Source organism: Chinchilla lanigera, unplaced genomic scaffold, assembly GCF_000276665.1.
Source record: "Chinchilla lanigera isolate Chin_1 unplaced genomic scaffold, ChiLan1.0 scaffold00029, whole genome shotgun sequence".
Classification (NCBI taxonomy): Eukaryota; Metazoa; Chordata; class Mammalia; order Rodentia; family Chinchillidae; genus Chinchilla; species Chinchilla lanigera.
The window spans coordinates 9,650,694-9,668,526 of NW_004955430.1; the positions used below are offsets into that span (position 1 = coordinate 9,650,694).

The 17,833-nt window shown below is 34.1% G+C and overlaps 1 protein-coding gene across 4 annotated transcripts in view; it reads right to left on the bottom strand.

The window, feature by feature from the left end:
* Tbc1d5 (TBC1 domain family, member 5) overlaps positions 1-17,833 on the bottom strand; it is a 554,846-nt gene that overhangs the window by 238,829 nt on the left and 298,184 nt on the right. For all 4 annotated transcript variants that reach the window (XM_005387456.2, XM_013515658.1, XM_013515660.1 and 1 more), the window contains 4 exons: positions 3,211-3,319; positions 1,641-1,730; positions 1,469-1,543; positions 123-190 (listed from right to left, as the gene is read on the bottom strand). In XM_005387456.2, coding sequence (XP_005387513.1) covers positions 123-190; positions 1,469-1,543; positions 1,641-1,730; positions 3,211-3,319 — 342 coding nt within the window. The remainder of the gene's footprint in view (positions 1-122; positions 191-1,468; positions 1,544-1,640; positions 1,731-3,210; positions 3,320-17,833) is intronic.

Below are 17,833 nucleotides of genomic sequence, written 5' to 3' on the forward strand. Positions count from 1 at the left end.
ACCTTGCGCTTGCCAGGCAGGCGCTTTTGCCGCTGAGCTAAATCCCCAGTCCCCAGATTTTACATTTTGTTAGAATTACAAAGAGAAAACAACAATTATTGGTAGTAACAAGTTCTACATACGTTCTTTTGACATCTTGTTCAATCATTGATCGAAGTTCTTTATCTTGGAAAAATTTGTTCCAAAGACTCTGAAATAAGAACAAACTAAATGAAATAATCTCACATCTTTGCCTGACTTTTATGAGTTCAATTTAACAATTTAAGTGATTAATTTATGCTCCTCTACACTCAGTTCAGGGTTCTCAGGAAATCTGAGATTGGAATAATTCTTATTAAAATCTATTTTAACCTCAAATCTTTATTTTAACATCAATATTTCCAACTTGATATTCGTATATGTATTTTTAAAATTTCTATTATCTCTATAAAGTAAATGATCCTTTTTACTGCTGTTCACACGCTACTATCCCTATACACACAAAGGTGTGTAGACTAGAACAGACCTATGGGCCAACAGGTTGCAGGATGAACCTCATCTGAATTTCTAATGCATTAAGACAGATATACAATGTTTTCTATAATGCTACATTTATAATATAAAAGGCTTTTATGTAGGTTTTGAAATGGGAACTTAGGTAAAGTTTTAAAAATTACTTAATATTTTAGATTGCTATACCAAAGACTATATTGTACTAATTATATCTAACAGGAAAAAGAAATTCCAATATTATTTATTAAATAGGAAAAATATTTTTCTATTCTCAGCCAAGTAGGAATTACAGTAGCAACAATTAAAGTTATACAAACTCTCTCAATTAATATCCCCCTCCATTTCCCTTCCCTCTCCTGTCCTCTCTTCCCCCTTCTTCCTTCCTCCCTCCCTTCCTCTTTCTATAGTGGGTTTGAACCACGGGCCTCACATACACTAGGCTGGGGTTCTACCGCTGAGTTTTCTCCCTAGTCCATAAATTACACAAAAATCTCTAAAGTAATAATTATTCTCAGTCTTCACTGGAACATGAGTAGAGGTAGCTCTGATGTTTTTCCTGGCTTCTTCAAAAACTTCTTCACATACACAAATAGGTACTTCTTCCTTTCTGGGAGTTAGTTCTAAGTGGAGAACTCTTTTCTCTTCTCTTTTCAAATGGAGGCTTTTCTTAGCTACCCTAGTCCCCACTGTAAACTGACGAAGATAGTGCAGTATGCTCTTCTATTTTACTCTTAGTTCTGACAGACCACTGGGATTTCTCTTTAGTGCCATTCTAGAGAAGTAAATTATAAACTTCCTATTGCACAGTATATAAACATACAACAGAAGTATTTCTACCAGGTTTTAGGTAATATATGTGGAGTAAAGAAAATATTTGACATGAAATACATTGTTCTCACTACTGATTTTTAACCAGTTACATAAGCATACTGTTATACGTAAAAGAGGTTGAGATAAAAATAAAGACAAACTTTACCCCTTCATCCTGTGAAAGGGGATTGTTGATCATCAAATCTTGCTGCCCCACGACCTTCCTGGGGTTTGTGATATGCTGGTAAAGAAATAAAATACATACACTTACAGATCAGAGAGTACTTATCTGAATACAGAAGAAAACAGTTCATTAATTACACTTACTATTTACTTACTATTTCTTTAATGTTGCTATACCATAATCTTAATTCTTTAATTCTGCTTATCCACTGACTTTTATCTTGAGGAAGAACACAAAGAAACAGCTGTCAAGGAAAAAAACGAGGGAAAATTTTTGTAAAAATTATAAGTACAATGTGAAAGTAGGCCAACAGAATCACCAAAAAAATTGAGAGATATATCATTCATAAAATTTCATATGAATATCATCATTTCAATTTCAATTTCAATTCTCAGTAATTTGTATTTGAGAATATTTAAGAAATATATAATTAGAAAATTCAACACTAAGCAACAAAAGGCCAAGGCCGAGGTCTCAAAAGCTACACCACAGAGAAAAACCACAGAAGGCTCCAGATTAGTTTTAAAATGAGCAAAAATTCATTGAGGTTTAAGTAAAATTTCCATTTTGCATTCTGATTTTACTGGGAGTGACAGAGTTATTAAGAATATAATATATAATTAGTAATTTCTAGATTTAAAGTTTTTTCTTAAGTAGTTAAAGGATAAAGAAAAACAGTTTGAGTACTTAGGACACAGTCTATGAAGTAGTCATTCTTTTTATAGCAGAAATGTAATTTATAACTAGCAACTGGTTTATGAAAATAACTTCTTAAAAAGACAAATTTGATTTACTATAGCTTAATGAGACATTAAAATAAATTTGGATTCAGGTTTATTGTTAGCAAATGAAGGATTCTAAAAGTTAAACAACAGGAAACAAGGGTGCAGCACAAATATTTGTATACAAATACTCTAGCAGCAGGTCTCCTAACTTTACTGCCTGCATCTAACAAAAGAAAAATGTACTTTAATTATCAATTCTAAATTATTAAATCTGTAACTGTCTAATATATCGTGCACTTCTTGCTGTCTTGACTTGCACAGACACCACATGCTCAGTTTATGCAGATAACCCTTAAAACTTTTGATAAAAGTCATTTTAAAAATGAGCCTAAATCTAAATTAATTCATTTTTGGAGACCAAAAAGGGACAATTTTTCAAAGCAATTAAAAAGATAACTGCAGACTATTACTGCTAGTTTTGGCAAGCAATGACCCTTTCCCTCAGAAGGAAACTGACCCAATTTCCTTCCATTTCTCCTTCTTATTGTCCTTTGTTTCTAGCAAACAAAATATAAAAATCTTCTCCATTTCTTTTTAAGAAGAAAAAAGGGAGGATGACTAAATGAAAACATTTGCCATAATAGGAACCTGAAAGTTATCCACCACCCCAACTCCTGCCCAGCTTCAAGAATTTCTTTAAAGGCTTTTAGTTAATATAATGGTATTGCTCTGAAATTTGTGACATCAAAAGAAAAGACAAGACAGTTATTTCAAATAATTCCTTTTACCATCACTATTCAGGACTAAGTTAGTTCAACCTTATTAATAAATGTCCCATGAAAGATTAAACGTGATCGGCAAAATATTGGGAACAAAGTCTCTTGGAAAATTCTATTATCCACACTCTCACCCCCACCCTGTATGGGTAATCTTCTAGGGCATCAGGTAATGTGGTGATATATTGCAACCACAAACTGTAAATAAATATTTTTTTCTTACCTTCCAGCAAATGCTGCGGAACCTGCTGCTTCTCAGCTGCCCATTAATCCCCTTCTGCCTTATTGTTGCCAAGTAATTGTTGTTTACAAATAGTTCTTCCCATTCTTTCCTATTTGAAAGAAATCAAAGCATGGAAATCCTTTTGAAAAATTCTTCTGCTTAGAGAACAGTATCATAGAAAATTAATTTTAAATAAATCTAAGAAATGCAACTTTTAAAATGTATATACTTAGTTGTTCTGTTTCTAAATGCATGGCTGTCTTTTTGGACACTGTTCTTCTGTAGATTTAATGAATATGTAGTAGATAGCTATAATTAAGCCAGCTACTGAAATTCATAATGTCTATGGAGGCTATTCCATTTCCTCTAAAATGTTGGTATTGCAGTTTAGTGAATAAACAAACAAAAAGAAATACAAAAAATATATGACTGATATGGACATTTACAAAGATAAACCTGCTCCAAAAATATAAAATAAAAAAGTATGCTGTTGATTATAGCTGCTTCTCATTAGAAATGTGTTTGAACAAAACCATTTCTTTCTAATGTTAGGCTGGGTATTTAAGTACAGTGCAACAGAAGACTACTTTTAAGTTTGGTGTTATTTACTGCAATTCTTTATATATGATCAGTGAAAAAATTTTAACAGGTGTGGGCAAATATGAAGAAAACATCAAAAAAATCAAAAGGCTTCATTGTAAAAACTGTTAAATGCAAGCCTGTATACCTTGCAGTACCTATGGCTGAGTGGATAAACAACTGAAATATGCCTCCCAGGCATGCAGACACTAGGGGCCTAACACCTGTGCCTCATTAATATACAAGTAAATCTGCTCTACTGGGAAACAATTGGAAATTAATTGTCCTAAACCATTTACTGAGTTTGAATAAAGGAATTAGATCTACATTCCCAGTATCTTATACCAAACTAAACATTAAAAATCACTTGTCAACAGTTGAGGCTACTGAGATCAGCTTCATGAAATTACTCTCAAATTCCGTGATGCCACAATGAAATTAACTTACAATTTAACATATATTATCAAAGCTGAAAACTCATATACAATTTCTTGAGAACCTTCCTAAAAAAGAAAAACACTAAAACCCTCAGTCATCTTTGTCATCTTTCTATACACATGTAGCTGTCACTGGCCAGATCCCTCTCATTTGGAGAAAGGACAATTTTGTACGTAAGCTTACAGCCATGAATATAACCAACTATAAGTCTAAAGTTCAAACGCATCACCACAAGGTAACACTGATCTTTTCCTCAGAGTTCCAGAAGAACGACAAAAGACAATGGCAAATTGCCTACTTCCAGCCTGCAGCACTGGTCCCCAGGCATAGGAATCTTTCTGCTCATAAGGAGTTGTGGCTATGTATTTCCACCACTACTCCAAAATATGTTTTATTCTCATCACTCTATTAGTATAAAAAAAAAAATTAATTTGCATTTGTGCTGTTAGTAACACTGATAATTCTCCCTTTCCTGTTCTTCACTGACTTTACGCAGTGTAAGACAGCAGTTAAGGGCATGGAACTGAAAGCCACAATCTTGAGATCAAAAGGCCAGCCATAGAGCTCGAAACAGGACACAGTTTACTAGCTACTTACTGCCTGTATCAGCATGAACAAGTGCCCTAGGTCCCTTATCTGTGAAATGGAATGACAGCAGCTTCTATCTTAAAGAATTATTATAAGGATTAAATGAACAAATGAAGACTACACAACACACAACATTTTAAAAAAATTAATTATTAATAATTATAAAACAATTTATTTTAGATACCTTATTACTGATTTGAGAGAGGAGTTTTTCATATATGACAGACATCACACTTTTGTTAGGCATGTATTTTTAAAATCCAATTAGCTGGATTTTTTCAACACAGTGAAGGGTTGTGATTTGTGACTACTTTAAATCTAACATTATTTTCTCATTTACTCTTTCCGTTGTTTTCTTGCTTACTTCTTGACCATTCAAGAACCAAGAAAAATTCACTTAAATCTTCTTTGGTTTACAATTTAAACCCATTTGTAGTATCTAATACTATATTTTTCTACTTCCAAACGACTTCATACATATATCCACCTTTCATTTGTCAAGGTTTTATTTTTATCTGTTTAAAGCCATAACAGATAAGCAACAAGTAGCTAAGTGCATTGGATAAGTACATCTCAGAAACTGTATGTTTAAATGGCTTGAAGTCTATAAACAAAAACTTCAAATGTATTTTAAACCTAAAACAGACAATCATTTATAAGAAACCAGGCACTTGCATGATCTGAAAATACCAAAGATTCCAGTTGAGATAAAGAAGTATAAAGCAATGGCTTTTCTCGTCTCTTGCAGAATCAGCTCCTACTCACAGGTATCAAGGAATTGTGAAAGTACAAGCACAGCTGGTGGCTAGATTCACTGCCATCTTGTCAAGGGAAGCACGCTTTTAAGGTCAAGTTACATACTACTTATGTAATGAAGGATAATTATTTGTTAGCTTAAATAAGACCCTGTACCTTGATTACAGTGTTGGTACAGAGAAAAGGAGACTGAGGCATATGAATTAGAAACATTATCTATGAAATTTATCATCATTTAAATTTATTCATGGGTACTTACAGTTCTAATTAAGGCATAACATCTCAAACTGATGAAAGCTCTAACAGAGGCACACAAAGGCCAAAGATAATCCACTAATTGTCTTTCTCTTCTATGGAATTGTGTTTCATCATTAAATTGTGACAGAGTAAATAAAACAAATATTAAGTGCCTACTATGTGGATAGCACTGTAAAGAGTTTTCAAAATTTTTTATTAGTACATGTCTACAGTACATGATCATTACATTCATCATGAAGAGTGAATGAACATAACACATCTTAATTCTCTTTTCACCCCCTCTCCTCCCCTCCCTCTCCTTTCCCTTTCTCTATTGGTGCCCCTCCTTTTTGCAAAAGATCTACCACCCTATTTCCTATTATCTATCATTTATTTTGCTCTTTATTTATATTTATTGATTTCTCATGTAAGAGAAACCATGTGTAAAAGTTTGTGTGTCTGATTTATTTCACTTAACATTTTTGTCTCAAGGTGTATCCATTTTCCTACCAATGCCTCAAGTTTATCCATCTTTACGGCACCACAGTACTCTACTGGGTGTAAATACCACATTTTCTTCACGCATTCATCAATTGATGGACACAGGAGCTGCTTCCAAGATTTGGCTATTATGAGTTGCACTGCTATAAACACAGGTAGGCATGGATCACTGTAATATGATGTCCTTATCTCTTTCAGGAAGATACCTAGAAGAGGAATTGCTGGGTTGAACAGAATTTCTAGGTTTTATTTTTTGAGGAAACTCCATACTGATTTCCATTATGACTATACTAGTTTACATTCCCACCAATATAGAATCATTTCTTATTCTATGCAGCCTTGCCAACATTTATTAAGACAGCCATTTTTTATAGAACAAGATAAAATCTATTGTTTTGTGTTGTTTTAATAACCAAAGATATTGAACATTTTTTCATGTATTTATTAACCATCTGTCTTTCTGAGAAGAGTCTATTCATTTCACTTGCCCACCTTTTGATTGGTTCTTTTTGGGAGGGGTCTAATATTTTGAGTTCTTTATATATTCTAGATATTAGTCCTATGTCAGAAGAGTAGCTGGCAAAATACCATAGGTTGTCTCTTCACTCTATTGGTTGTTTCCTTTGCTGTACAGAAACTTTTCAGTTTGATATCATTGCATTTGTTGATTCTTCACGCTATTTCTTGTGCAACTGGGGTTCTATTCAGACAGTTCTTGCCTCTACCTATGACTTCAAAAATTTTATTTTACCTTCCAGTAGATTGTTTCTGTTTTAATATTTAAATTTTGATCCATTTTGATTAGTTCAGGACACAGTGAAAAATATGTCTGGATTCAATGTTCTACATGTTAATAGCTAGCATTCTCCACACCATTTGTTAAAGAGGCTATCTTTCCTCGAGCATTTGGATCCTGTGTCAAAGATCAGATGGCCAGATATGCCTATGTTGTTTCAGCATTATCTCTTGTGTTCAGCTGACTCACCTTTCTGTTACTGTGCCAGGACCATGCTGCTTTTATCACTATAGCTTTGCTATAAGATTTGAAATCTGGCATTCTGATGCCCTCTGCTTTGTTCTTGTTGACCAGGAATGCTTTTGCTGTTCTGGGTGTCTTATGATTCCATAGAAATTTTAGATTCCAGTTATCTGAGGAATGCTGTTTGTATTTTGACTGGGACTGTATTCAATCCGCACATCAGTTTTGGAAGTTGGCCAATTTAACACTAGTTGGGCCTATACAAATTTGTGAACATTTTTCCATTCTCTGATGTCTCCTTCAATTTCCTACTATAGTTTTCATTGCAGAGGTCTTTCACTTTCTTGGTTACATTCCTAATTATTTTTCTTGAAGGTACTGTGAATGTATTGTTTTTGTAATTTCTTTTTCAGTGAATTCTTTGGAGCTGTAAAGGGATACTATTGATTTTGTATTTGATTCTGTATCCTGCTAGATATTAAATTTGATTATTAAGTCTACGAGTCTTTTGGTGGAATTTTTAAAGTCTTCTTTGTAGAGGTCCATATCATCTGCACACGATGATAATTTCACTTATTTTCCTATACATATCCCCTTTTTTATTTTCCCTGTCTAATTGCTCTGGCTAATGTTTCCAGTGCTATATTGAACAGAAATGTTGATAGTGGATATCCTTGTCTGATTCCTGATTTATTAAAGGAAAGCCATCAGCTTTTCCTTAATATGATATTGGAAAAAAATGTAATGTTGGCAGAGGTTTGTCATATATGCTTTTATCAGACTGAGATACAGTCCTTCTGTACTTATTTTTTTTCAGGATTTTTACCAGGAGTGGATGTTGGATTTTATTTTATTTTTTTTTTTTTCATCAAATGATTATATGATTTTCTTGTCCTTGCTTCTATTTATGTGATACATTACATTTATTGAACTGTGTACCTTAAACCATCCTTCCACTCTTGGGATGAAGCCTACCTGGTCATGATGTATGATCTTTATGATGATTTGCTCCATTCTGTTTGCCAGTATCTTGTTCAGAATTTTTACAAGTATGTTTATTAAAAAGAGTGGCCTGTAGTTCTCTTTCAATTGGGTCCTCTCTGTCTGATTTTGGAATCAGGGTAATGCTAGCCTCTAGAATTGACTTTCGGAGTACACTTTCCCTTACAATTTCATTAAACAATTTGAGAAGTATTGGTGTTAGATATTCTGTGAAGGTCCTACAGAATTCAGGGTAAATACATTGCATCCTATAGGCTTTATTTCATTCATAGGATTTTTAAAATACTGCTTCAATTTCATTAGTTGCTACTGGAATATTCTGAATTTTTATATATTTTCAGTTTAGTTTTGGTAATCCATATTTACTAAGGATTCTATCCATTCATTTTTTTCTGCCTCCAATTTACTGAATTTAGGGTTTCAATATATTTGTTGATAATCTTTTGGATTTGGGCAAGTTTACAATTTAAATTTCTAATTGCAATGATCTAAGTATTTCCTTTTTTAAAGAAGTATTTTGGGTTAAAGGTATTCTTTCTTTCTGTCAGTCTGTCTATCTTTCTTTGGATGAACTGGTTTCTAGATGCACTGATTTTTTTATTCTTTTTTTTCAATCTTGTCTTACTTTTCTCATTGCTGAAACAAAATATTTGACACCTAAAGTTAAAGGAGGAAAGGTTTACTGTAGGTTACAGTTTAGAAAGGTTTCAGTTCATAGATGGCTGGCTCCACAGCAGAGTGGTGTGGCAGAGGGGCGTCATAGAGAGGAAGGAGTTCACGGCAGGCAGCAAAGCAGTGAGGTAGCAAAGCAGCAGTAGCAGCAGCAACACCCTTGCTTTTGCCTTTTATCCCTTCCTGGTTACCCCTCTTTCAGGTGGTGCCATCCACATCCAGGAAGGGCCTTCTCATTATCTACACCTAGAACTACGCCAAACCAATCGGGGGACTAATTTAGTAATGTTTATCTCAGGATCACACACATTGATCAAACCACCTCTCAAAAGCCCCTCCAAAGGAACATCTAGATATAAGCAGTAACAATTCTCAATTTCATTAATTTCTGCAGATCTTTATAGTTTCCTTCTTGTACTTGCTTTGGCTTTGGATTGTTCTTTTTCTAAGATGTTGAAGTGTATCACCAGGTTATTTATTTGGGTTCACTCAGTTTTTCTGATGTGGGCACACAGAGCTAGAAAATTCCCCCTTAGGATGCTTTCACTGGGTCCCATAGGTTCTGGTATGTTGTACTGGCATTATCCTTTCCTTCCAGGAATGTTCTAATTTGTTCCTTAAGTTCTTCTGATTACTCAGTAGATTACTGTTTAATTTCCATGTGTTTCTTCCCATAACTTCTGTGGTTTCTTCTGCCACTGAGTTCCAGTTTTATTTTTCAATGGTTTGATAGTATGCATGGGATAATTTTGATTTTTTTGCATTTACTTACGCATGCTTTATTAGCTAGTATGTAGTCTCTTTTGGAGAAATTTCTATGCACTGCTCTGGAAAATATGTATTCTGTTGGGTGTAATAACAGAGACATTTTTTAAATTGTAAAGTTAGGATAGCAGATAGATATATAAGTGAATAATAGTACAATTATTGTAAAGTAATATGGTAATACAGTGGAAGGTTTTAAACTTAAAAAATTAACTGTCAAGATATAAAATAACTATCATCATAGATGCAGATATTGTACTCTAAGAACTGAGCTCTGATGCCTGGATGTGTGTAGTGACCATGCCTGTAATCCCAACACTTAGGAGGCCAAGGGAGGAAGCCTGTAGGAAGTTCAAGGTTAGCCTAAACAACTAAGCAAGACTACCTTAAAAAAAAAAAAAAAGAGCTCTGAGAGGGTAAAGAAACTCCGGAGGGAAAATACTGAACAATTTAGTGCTTCCAGTGAACTGGACTAAAATCAAAGTTTTTTTAAATCATAAATATGAATAGCACATGGAAGATGACATGGGAAAAAAAGAGGAAATACTGACATCAGTGATGGAATATATATAGCCTGAATGGCAAAAATCTGATGATGATGACAGTAAGTGTTAAAAAGTCCACTTATGACACTGTAGGTAAATCACTTCTAACCTCTACAACAATTCTCTTAAGGGTATTTTTAACTCTTAGTTATAAATGAAGAAACTAAGGTCCAGAAAGAGTAAATTATTTTCAGGAGAAAAAAAGAAATGAGAATTGGGACAAGTGGAATAATTCTGGAATAATACGGAAGGCAAGTAGCATCAAAGCAAAAGTAACCTAATGTAATAAGGGAGGATAGAAATATGTCTTGGCTTTCTTCCTGAGATTGCTGGTTTGTGACTATCAAGTCTAAGATACCCAGATAAGCTTCCAACGGTTGGAAAATATGTTAACAACTGCTCTGCAAGGAGTTAAGAACAACCTAGTACATTTAGTGTAAAAGCCTTGGAACTGATCAGAGTTTGGCCTTTTAAGACTCCAATTTGAAAGCACTAGTGCCATCTCGTGGTAACTGCTCTACCTTGCAGGCACTGGGTCCCTGAAAACAACTGACACCTAAACAGAAAGGTTCAGAGATAGGTAAATTTTATTTCTTATGCCAATGTGAACAGGTTAATACTGATTGTCTTGCATGTACTATGTTGAGCAGAATTTTGAGCCTACTATCTTGTGCTCATTAGAAGAAGATATTGTGACATTAAAAATGGTCGTAAGTGTAGCAATCATACCTCAAAAACCAAAATCAACTTTTGTAGCAGCAATTGATACCTTCTCTCTAGTAAGATCTGCTTAGAAGGTTTAGCCTCCTGCGATGTTTTGTTTGTTTGACATGGAAGTCAATTTGAACATGTAGTAATTAAATACAGCTGATGATTATAAAGGCATCTTTTTCTAATTATATATTTTAATGTATTATTTTCCAATAATATACACAAAATTGATTAAAAACAAGTTAATACATCTAAATTTATTAGTACATGTTTGCAGTACATAATAATTACATTCATCATGGGTATTTGGTATACATATATGACATATTTTAATTCTATTTTCATCTCCTTCCCCTCCATACTTCTAAATGTAATTGTGTTGCAACCTAAGCTATGCATAAATATATTCTGTACTAATTTAGGACTAGAAAAATTTTCAATCATTGTATATTCTGTGTGTATATGTATGTGTGTATACAGGAGTGGTACTAGGGATTGAATGCAGGCCTTTGCAAAGAGCTACATCCCCAGCGCTTTTCATTTTTATTTCTTTACCTGTTTTTTTGAGGCAGGTTCTTACTAGGTTGTCCCGGTAGGATTTGAACTTGAAATCCTTTTGCTTCAGCCTTCCATAATAGTGGGAATATAGCTGTGTTCCACCAAAACTATGCTACCCAGTATATTTTATATGATTGTTTCTACCCCATTTTCAGGAATTGTTTGGATAGGGGACAATATCTCTATGGTAGTAATCTAAGAAGCCCAAACAACTCTAATAATGGAAAACAGTTCAGAGATTATGTATAATATAGTCTAGTACTGAAGATCTCCAATACCTGGTCAAGGAGAGATTATTTGGTGTCTATCAGTATTAAAATTTCTGAGTAGATAAGAGAAGGAATTATCACCATGAGAAAGTTAAAGTCATCAAAAGTGAGAAAAGAAAGGGAGGAGACATGTTTCTGGATTCTGGGAGGTAGCGTGAGAGGGCAGTGCAGCAGAGGGAGCTCGCAGAGAAAGCCATGTAGTTTACAAGGTCTGCCAGCCAACTGTTCATCTTATTGTGATCAGAAGGATAAAGATTCCCTTTAGGGAAGATAAGTTCAGATAAGATGGGTAGAATATGTGAAGCTAAGGAAACACAATGTAAAAAAGCTGAACTTAATAAGAAAGTCTTCATATAATTTTATAATCTTAAAGTTCATCCTCATATTTGAAAAACTGCTGTATAATTATGATTACATTTGTGTTATCAAATGCAAATGGAAAATTAAAACTTTTAAATCTGTTTCTAATCTATACAGAAATATAGTAGTGAAAGATTTCTGTCAGTAAGAGGACTGTACTATAATTCCAATATTCTATGTAATATGATTTTAAAGGTATGATTTTGAAAATATTCAAACAGAACAGGAACATCTAACTTTAAAATCAATAGAAATATGAGAAGTGTAAATTAGGTATGTCAGCACCAGAGTGTAAAGTGTGGCACCAGATATGGGTAAGCTACAACATTAGGACTGCAGGTGCCAAGATCAACCAGATAAACACTGATGTTATCTATAATTACCTCATTTTTAGCTTAAATCACAGGTAATGAGGGAACTCAGAGTCTCTAAAAGGCAATTAGAAACTGTACTGGCTTTTTTCCTTCGTACAACACAAATTTTTTGAAACTTACTTGTAAACCTTTTTTCCCCTCTATAATGAAATATCACATCATATCACTTATAAATACATATAAAAACAGAATGTACAATTACCCCCAAGCTTAAAATGAATTCCTTTGTACATCTAGGTAAAATGTTCCCCTATGCTGAGGCTCCACTGAAACAAAGCGAAAGAAGAGTTCAATGTTGGAGGTTTCCTAAAATTATTTTTAAAAGATGTTTTGATTCAGATTTGAATTGAACTATTAATTAGGAAATATTGAGCCTCCATCTTAATAATATATACATAAATACAAAGAAAAGACTTTAGAACAGTTGAGGACCGTTATGTGTAACACTCAAGAATGTATTATTTTCTTCAAAATAGTGTTTAGGAGCTTTTAAATTGAGGGACATATTAAAATAGGCAAACTCAATCATATTTTTAGGAAGGAAATGAGAAAAGTTCTATCATAAAAGGTTTTTAATTTAATAAAAACTTTCACTTCATAAAAATAAACATATAATAAAAGTCATTATATTACTCAAAGAAGCAGCATTAGAAATGATAAGTTGTCTGGAGTGAGTAACTTTATATTCCATTTTTTTATATAATTAATAAGGCAAGAAATCCTCTTTGAGACTTTTTGCTGCAGACTGCCTTCATCATCTTTCTATGCTTACTCCATAATTACCTTGATATTTGTGATAATTGCCATGGACTTGATCTCCAAATTTTAAAACATGATAAAGAATTTGCCACATTGTAGTGTAAGCAATACCGTAAAGGAAATGCTTAAAGAATTGAGAACACATTATTTTCTAGAGTTCTAGAAATAGCCATTTATTTCATAAAATCCAATATACTAATTAAAAGGTAACCCTATCTATTAAAGTTTAAGAGTAGGCTGATTTATAAGGTATTACATAAATAAAAATACATGTATGTTTGAAATAACTACTTTCTCTGGAAAAGAATAAAACAGATTCTATTTTAACTGAACCCATCATTCACTTGACAATCTCTAAACTGGTACTATCCAGTGGAGCTCACTGAAGTGATGGAAATGTTCTACATCTGACTGTCTCCCATGGAACTGTTAACCACATGTAGCTGCTAAGCAGTAGATACATATATGGCTAGTGCCACTGAATAACCAGCTATTTTATTTTAATTTTTTTTTTGTTTTGTTTTTCTCTGGTACCGGGAATCGAACTCACGACCTTGTGCTTGCCAGGCAGGCGCTTTTGCTGCTGAGCTAAATCCCCAGACCCCTATTTTATTTTAATTTAAGTCTGAATTTAAATAGCTTCATGTGGCTAATACTTTCTGTATTGGACCACACAACTCAAAACACTTTAAGGCTATCATTCATATATACATTTTATTTTAAAATAACCATAAAGGCACAAGGAATTTCAAGATAGATATACACTTGATATATTCATACTTAGTGTAATTGGAAAAAGAAAACAAACTTTAAATATTAATACATGTTATTAAATAAAAGCTATTTCAGAAGAGATTCTGAAACAGTGTACAATTATTAAATGTATACTGCCACTAAAATAACTGTAACATATGAATGTAATACTGCATTGTTTCTTTCTCCTCTCCATCTCACTACCTCTCCCTGTGTTTCTGTCACTACCACTCTCTCCTTCCCCTCCCAGCTCACTCTTCTTACATACACATGTGAGTTGGGATGGCAAATCTCTATGCATGACAGTTACTTCTATTAATTTATCAAAAATCGCCAACACTAGAAAGAACTAGACTAAGATTTGGATTGTGAGCCTAATATTACAACACACAGCCATAGGCTAGCTAAAAGAACTAAGAAAAGATCATTAAAAATGAAAATAAATGGGCCATGCGATAAGTTTTAGTTTAAGGTTAATGATGTACTTTGTTTATTTGTATTAATGTTAACAAGGAAAGGAATTTCATATGGACCTCAGAAAAGGAAATCTCTAAAGGCTGCTAGAAAATCTCACTTAATTACAGGTTGAGTATATTGTATCTGAAGTGACTGGGACTGGAAAGATTCAGATTTTGGATTTTGGAATATTTGCAGACTTTGCAGTTGAGCTTCTCAACCTGAGATTCCCAGATTTTAACTACTACCAGGACTAAAACAATTTTGTATGATTAGTGCTCAATTTCAGATTCTGGAGCATTTTAAGTTTTGGGTTTTCAGAAGAGGGCTTCTCAACCAGTATACTGAAAAAGAAAAAACCTCAAGGGCCTAGGGGTGTAGCTCAACTGCAAGCTCCTGGGTTGGATTCAGTGTGGTGCCAGAGAGGGAGGGAAAAAGGAAGGGATAGAAGAAAAAAACTTGGAATTTTCAAAATTATGCTTGAATACAGTAATACTTCATTATGTGGCATGATGAATATATGCCGTATACATGATTATTTTCTTCTGTTGCTTAATACAAAATGTTGAGAGTACCCAAACATTCCTAAGATTTAAAAGTTCTGTTGAAATGTGATATACATGGAAAATGCAAGGTTATTTGCCCCTACATTAGCTAACAAAGCGCTTTGTTTTATAATTCTCCTTCCTATTTTTAGTACTATTTCTCTCATGCCCTTTTTCCCCAGTACTGAGGATTGAACCCAAGGACACCACACTGAGCTATATCTTTTTATTTTTAATTTGAGACAGGGTCTTGCTAAATTCTTAAATTTTCCAGGCTGAGGCTCAAACTTACAATTCTCCTGACTTGGCCTTTTATACTGCTGCAATTATAGGTGTGCATCATCACATTCACCTCTTTCATGTCCATATTTGCAGACTATTGCCAATTCATTGAAAATTGCACAGTCATCCCCCCTTATCTGCAATTGTGCTTTCTGTGGTATTGTTACCTAGTCCACTGGCAATCTAAATAAAAATATTAAATGGAGAAGTCCCAAAATAAACAATTTCCAAGTTTTAAATTGTGTGTCATTATGACTAGCAGGATAAAATCTCACAATATCCTACTCCATGCTGTACAATACATGCAGCATCCCTCTGTTTATCATATCGATACTGAACATGTCATATGCCTCTTAGTCATCTAGTATCCCTCTTGCTTAGCAGATTAAGGGTCTTGGTATGCAATGCTTGGTTCAAGTAATCTTATATACTTAATAATGACTGAAAAATATTTCACTTAGTAATACTGGTAGTTTGGATATGCCAAGGAGAAACTATGTACTTCCTTTAAGTAAAAAGTAAAATTTATTAGCTTAATAAGGAAAGAAAAAAAATTATATGCTGAAGTTGATCTACAGGAAGCACAAATCTTTCATCTGTGAAGGAAAATGATATTCATGCTAGCTTTACTGCAGTGCCTCAAACTGCACAAGTTATTGCCACAGTGTATATGGTAAGTGTTAGTTAATATGGGAAAGGCATTTTAAGTACAGAGTTCAGTACTATGTGCAATTTCAGATAACAACTGGGGTCTTAAGAGTGTAGAAAGGGAAAGGGAAGAGTACTACTACACATTAGCTTTTAGACATCTCAAATTAGGACCCCTCTGTCATTTGCTTGGTTTGTCTTCAAAAAAATTTAAAACACAAATTGAATTTTACATTTAATCTATTTCAATTTCATAAAGTATGATATTTTTTAATTAAAGGGGAGGGCACTGAGAAACAAGACTAAGTAGAAGAAGATAAAGGTAGAGCTCTCCTAGGACTAAGTACACGTTAATCAACAAACTTTTAGGCCATTCTAATATTTCACTCTTATTTCTTAGTTTCTGATTCTATTCTAGTTAACCAAACCTGGACCTCTAAGTAACTGATGTGTTAACATGTATCCAAAGGAAAGGAGGAAACTTTTTCCTCATGTCCCTTAGTAGCCTCATGTGAACAAGGCAGAGCTTTTCAAAGGTGCTTAGATTATGGGGCAGTATAGCTGACTGGCTGTTTGGAGGCGGGGTCTGGTTTGTGGGTGTGGCCTGGAAGGGCCCACCACATCTCCCTTCCAAGATTCTTCCTTGACTCTCTCTGCTTCCTCAATACCCTGAAGTAGGCTATTTTCCTCTGCCTGGGGCCTTGCACCACTTGGCTGATCACCCAAAGACTGAAACTTCTAAAATGTGAACCACAATAAACCTCTTAAACCAAAATAACCTCTTGATACCTGGCACCCACACTTTAAATTAATACCCCTGGTACAAATTAGTTGGGTACCCCCAGGTATCAAGTCCCAAGGACAGGAAACTAAGACAGGGAGACACTGTATCACTTGATCTAGCAGGAAAGAATAAAGGGTGTAGAGACCTAATGTGAATCCCTACTTTTGTTTATCGTGTAGGCTGTAACACTTGTGGGAGTAGCATTTTTATTACTAAATTAAAATAACTGCCCCAAAATGCAGTGGAAGACTAACCATTTTCTCATTATCTCCCTGCCCAAATTAAATTATGTCTATAAAATGTGCTGGGTTAAGCATAAGTATCCTCAACTGTTAAAATTTTGTATTATTTAAAGTTTGTCGAACTCAGTAGAACCTAAATCTAGTCTTTATAAAAAGGTCTATTTGGTATTTTTTATTTGCTGTTCTGTTATCCAAAGACTCAATCCTTTAGATCTCCCCTAATGGATACTACAAAAGATTAAATATATGAGCACAGATTACTTTAAATGAACCAAAGAGATGTTCCAATAAAGTTGTTATATAAAATACTACTATGAAACTGAAATTAGCACCAAAAGAAATTACCAGTTTTTCTACAGAGCCTTTTAAAGTATTATGGTTAGAAATGGCATCTAGGGATTTAGAGCAGGAAAACAGATTTTCTTTCCTAAGGTCCAGTAGCAGTCAGGTAGCACAGGAGAAATACGGATGGGAACAGGATCCAAACACCAAACAGAAAGTATGGCGTTATCTATCCCACTAACTCCCAGTCTCATCTAAATTTCTCATATGGAAAGATGGTCCCTGTTCTACCTACATAGTATACAAGGGAGACAAACAGACTGGATGTGGTTCTGTGTTAAGGTTGGGGGAGGGGCATGCAACAGTGGTGACTATGTAAACTGTAAAACTTCTTAGTGAGGACTGAATCAAATCTAAATGAGAAGTTTGTGTGTAGCTCTAATATGCAAAGCTCTGTGGTTCAAGAGAACTGTAAAACCATTGTCTTGGTTACTTTTCTCTCATTGCTGGGACAAAATACCTGACGCCCAAAATTAAG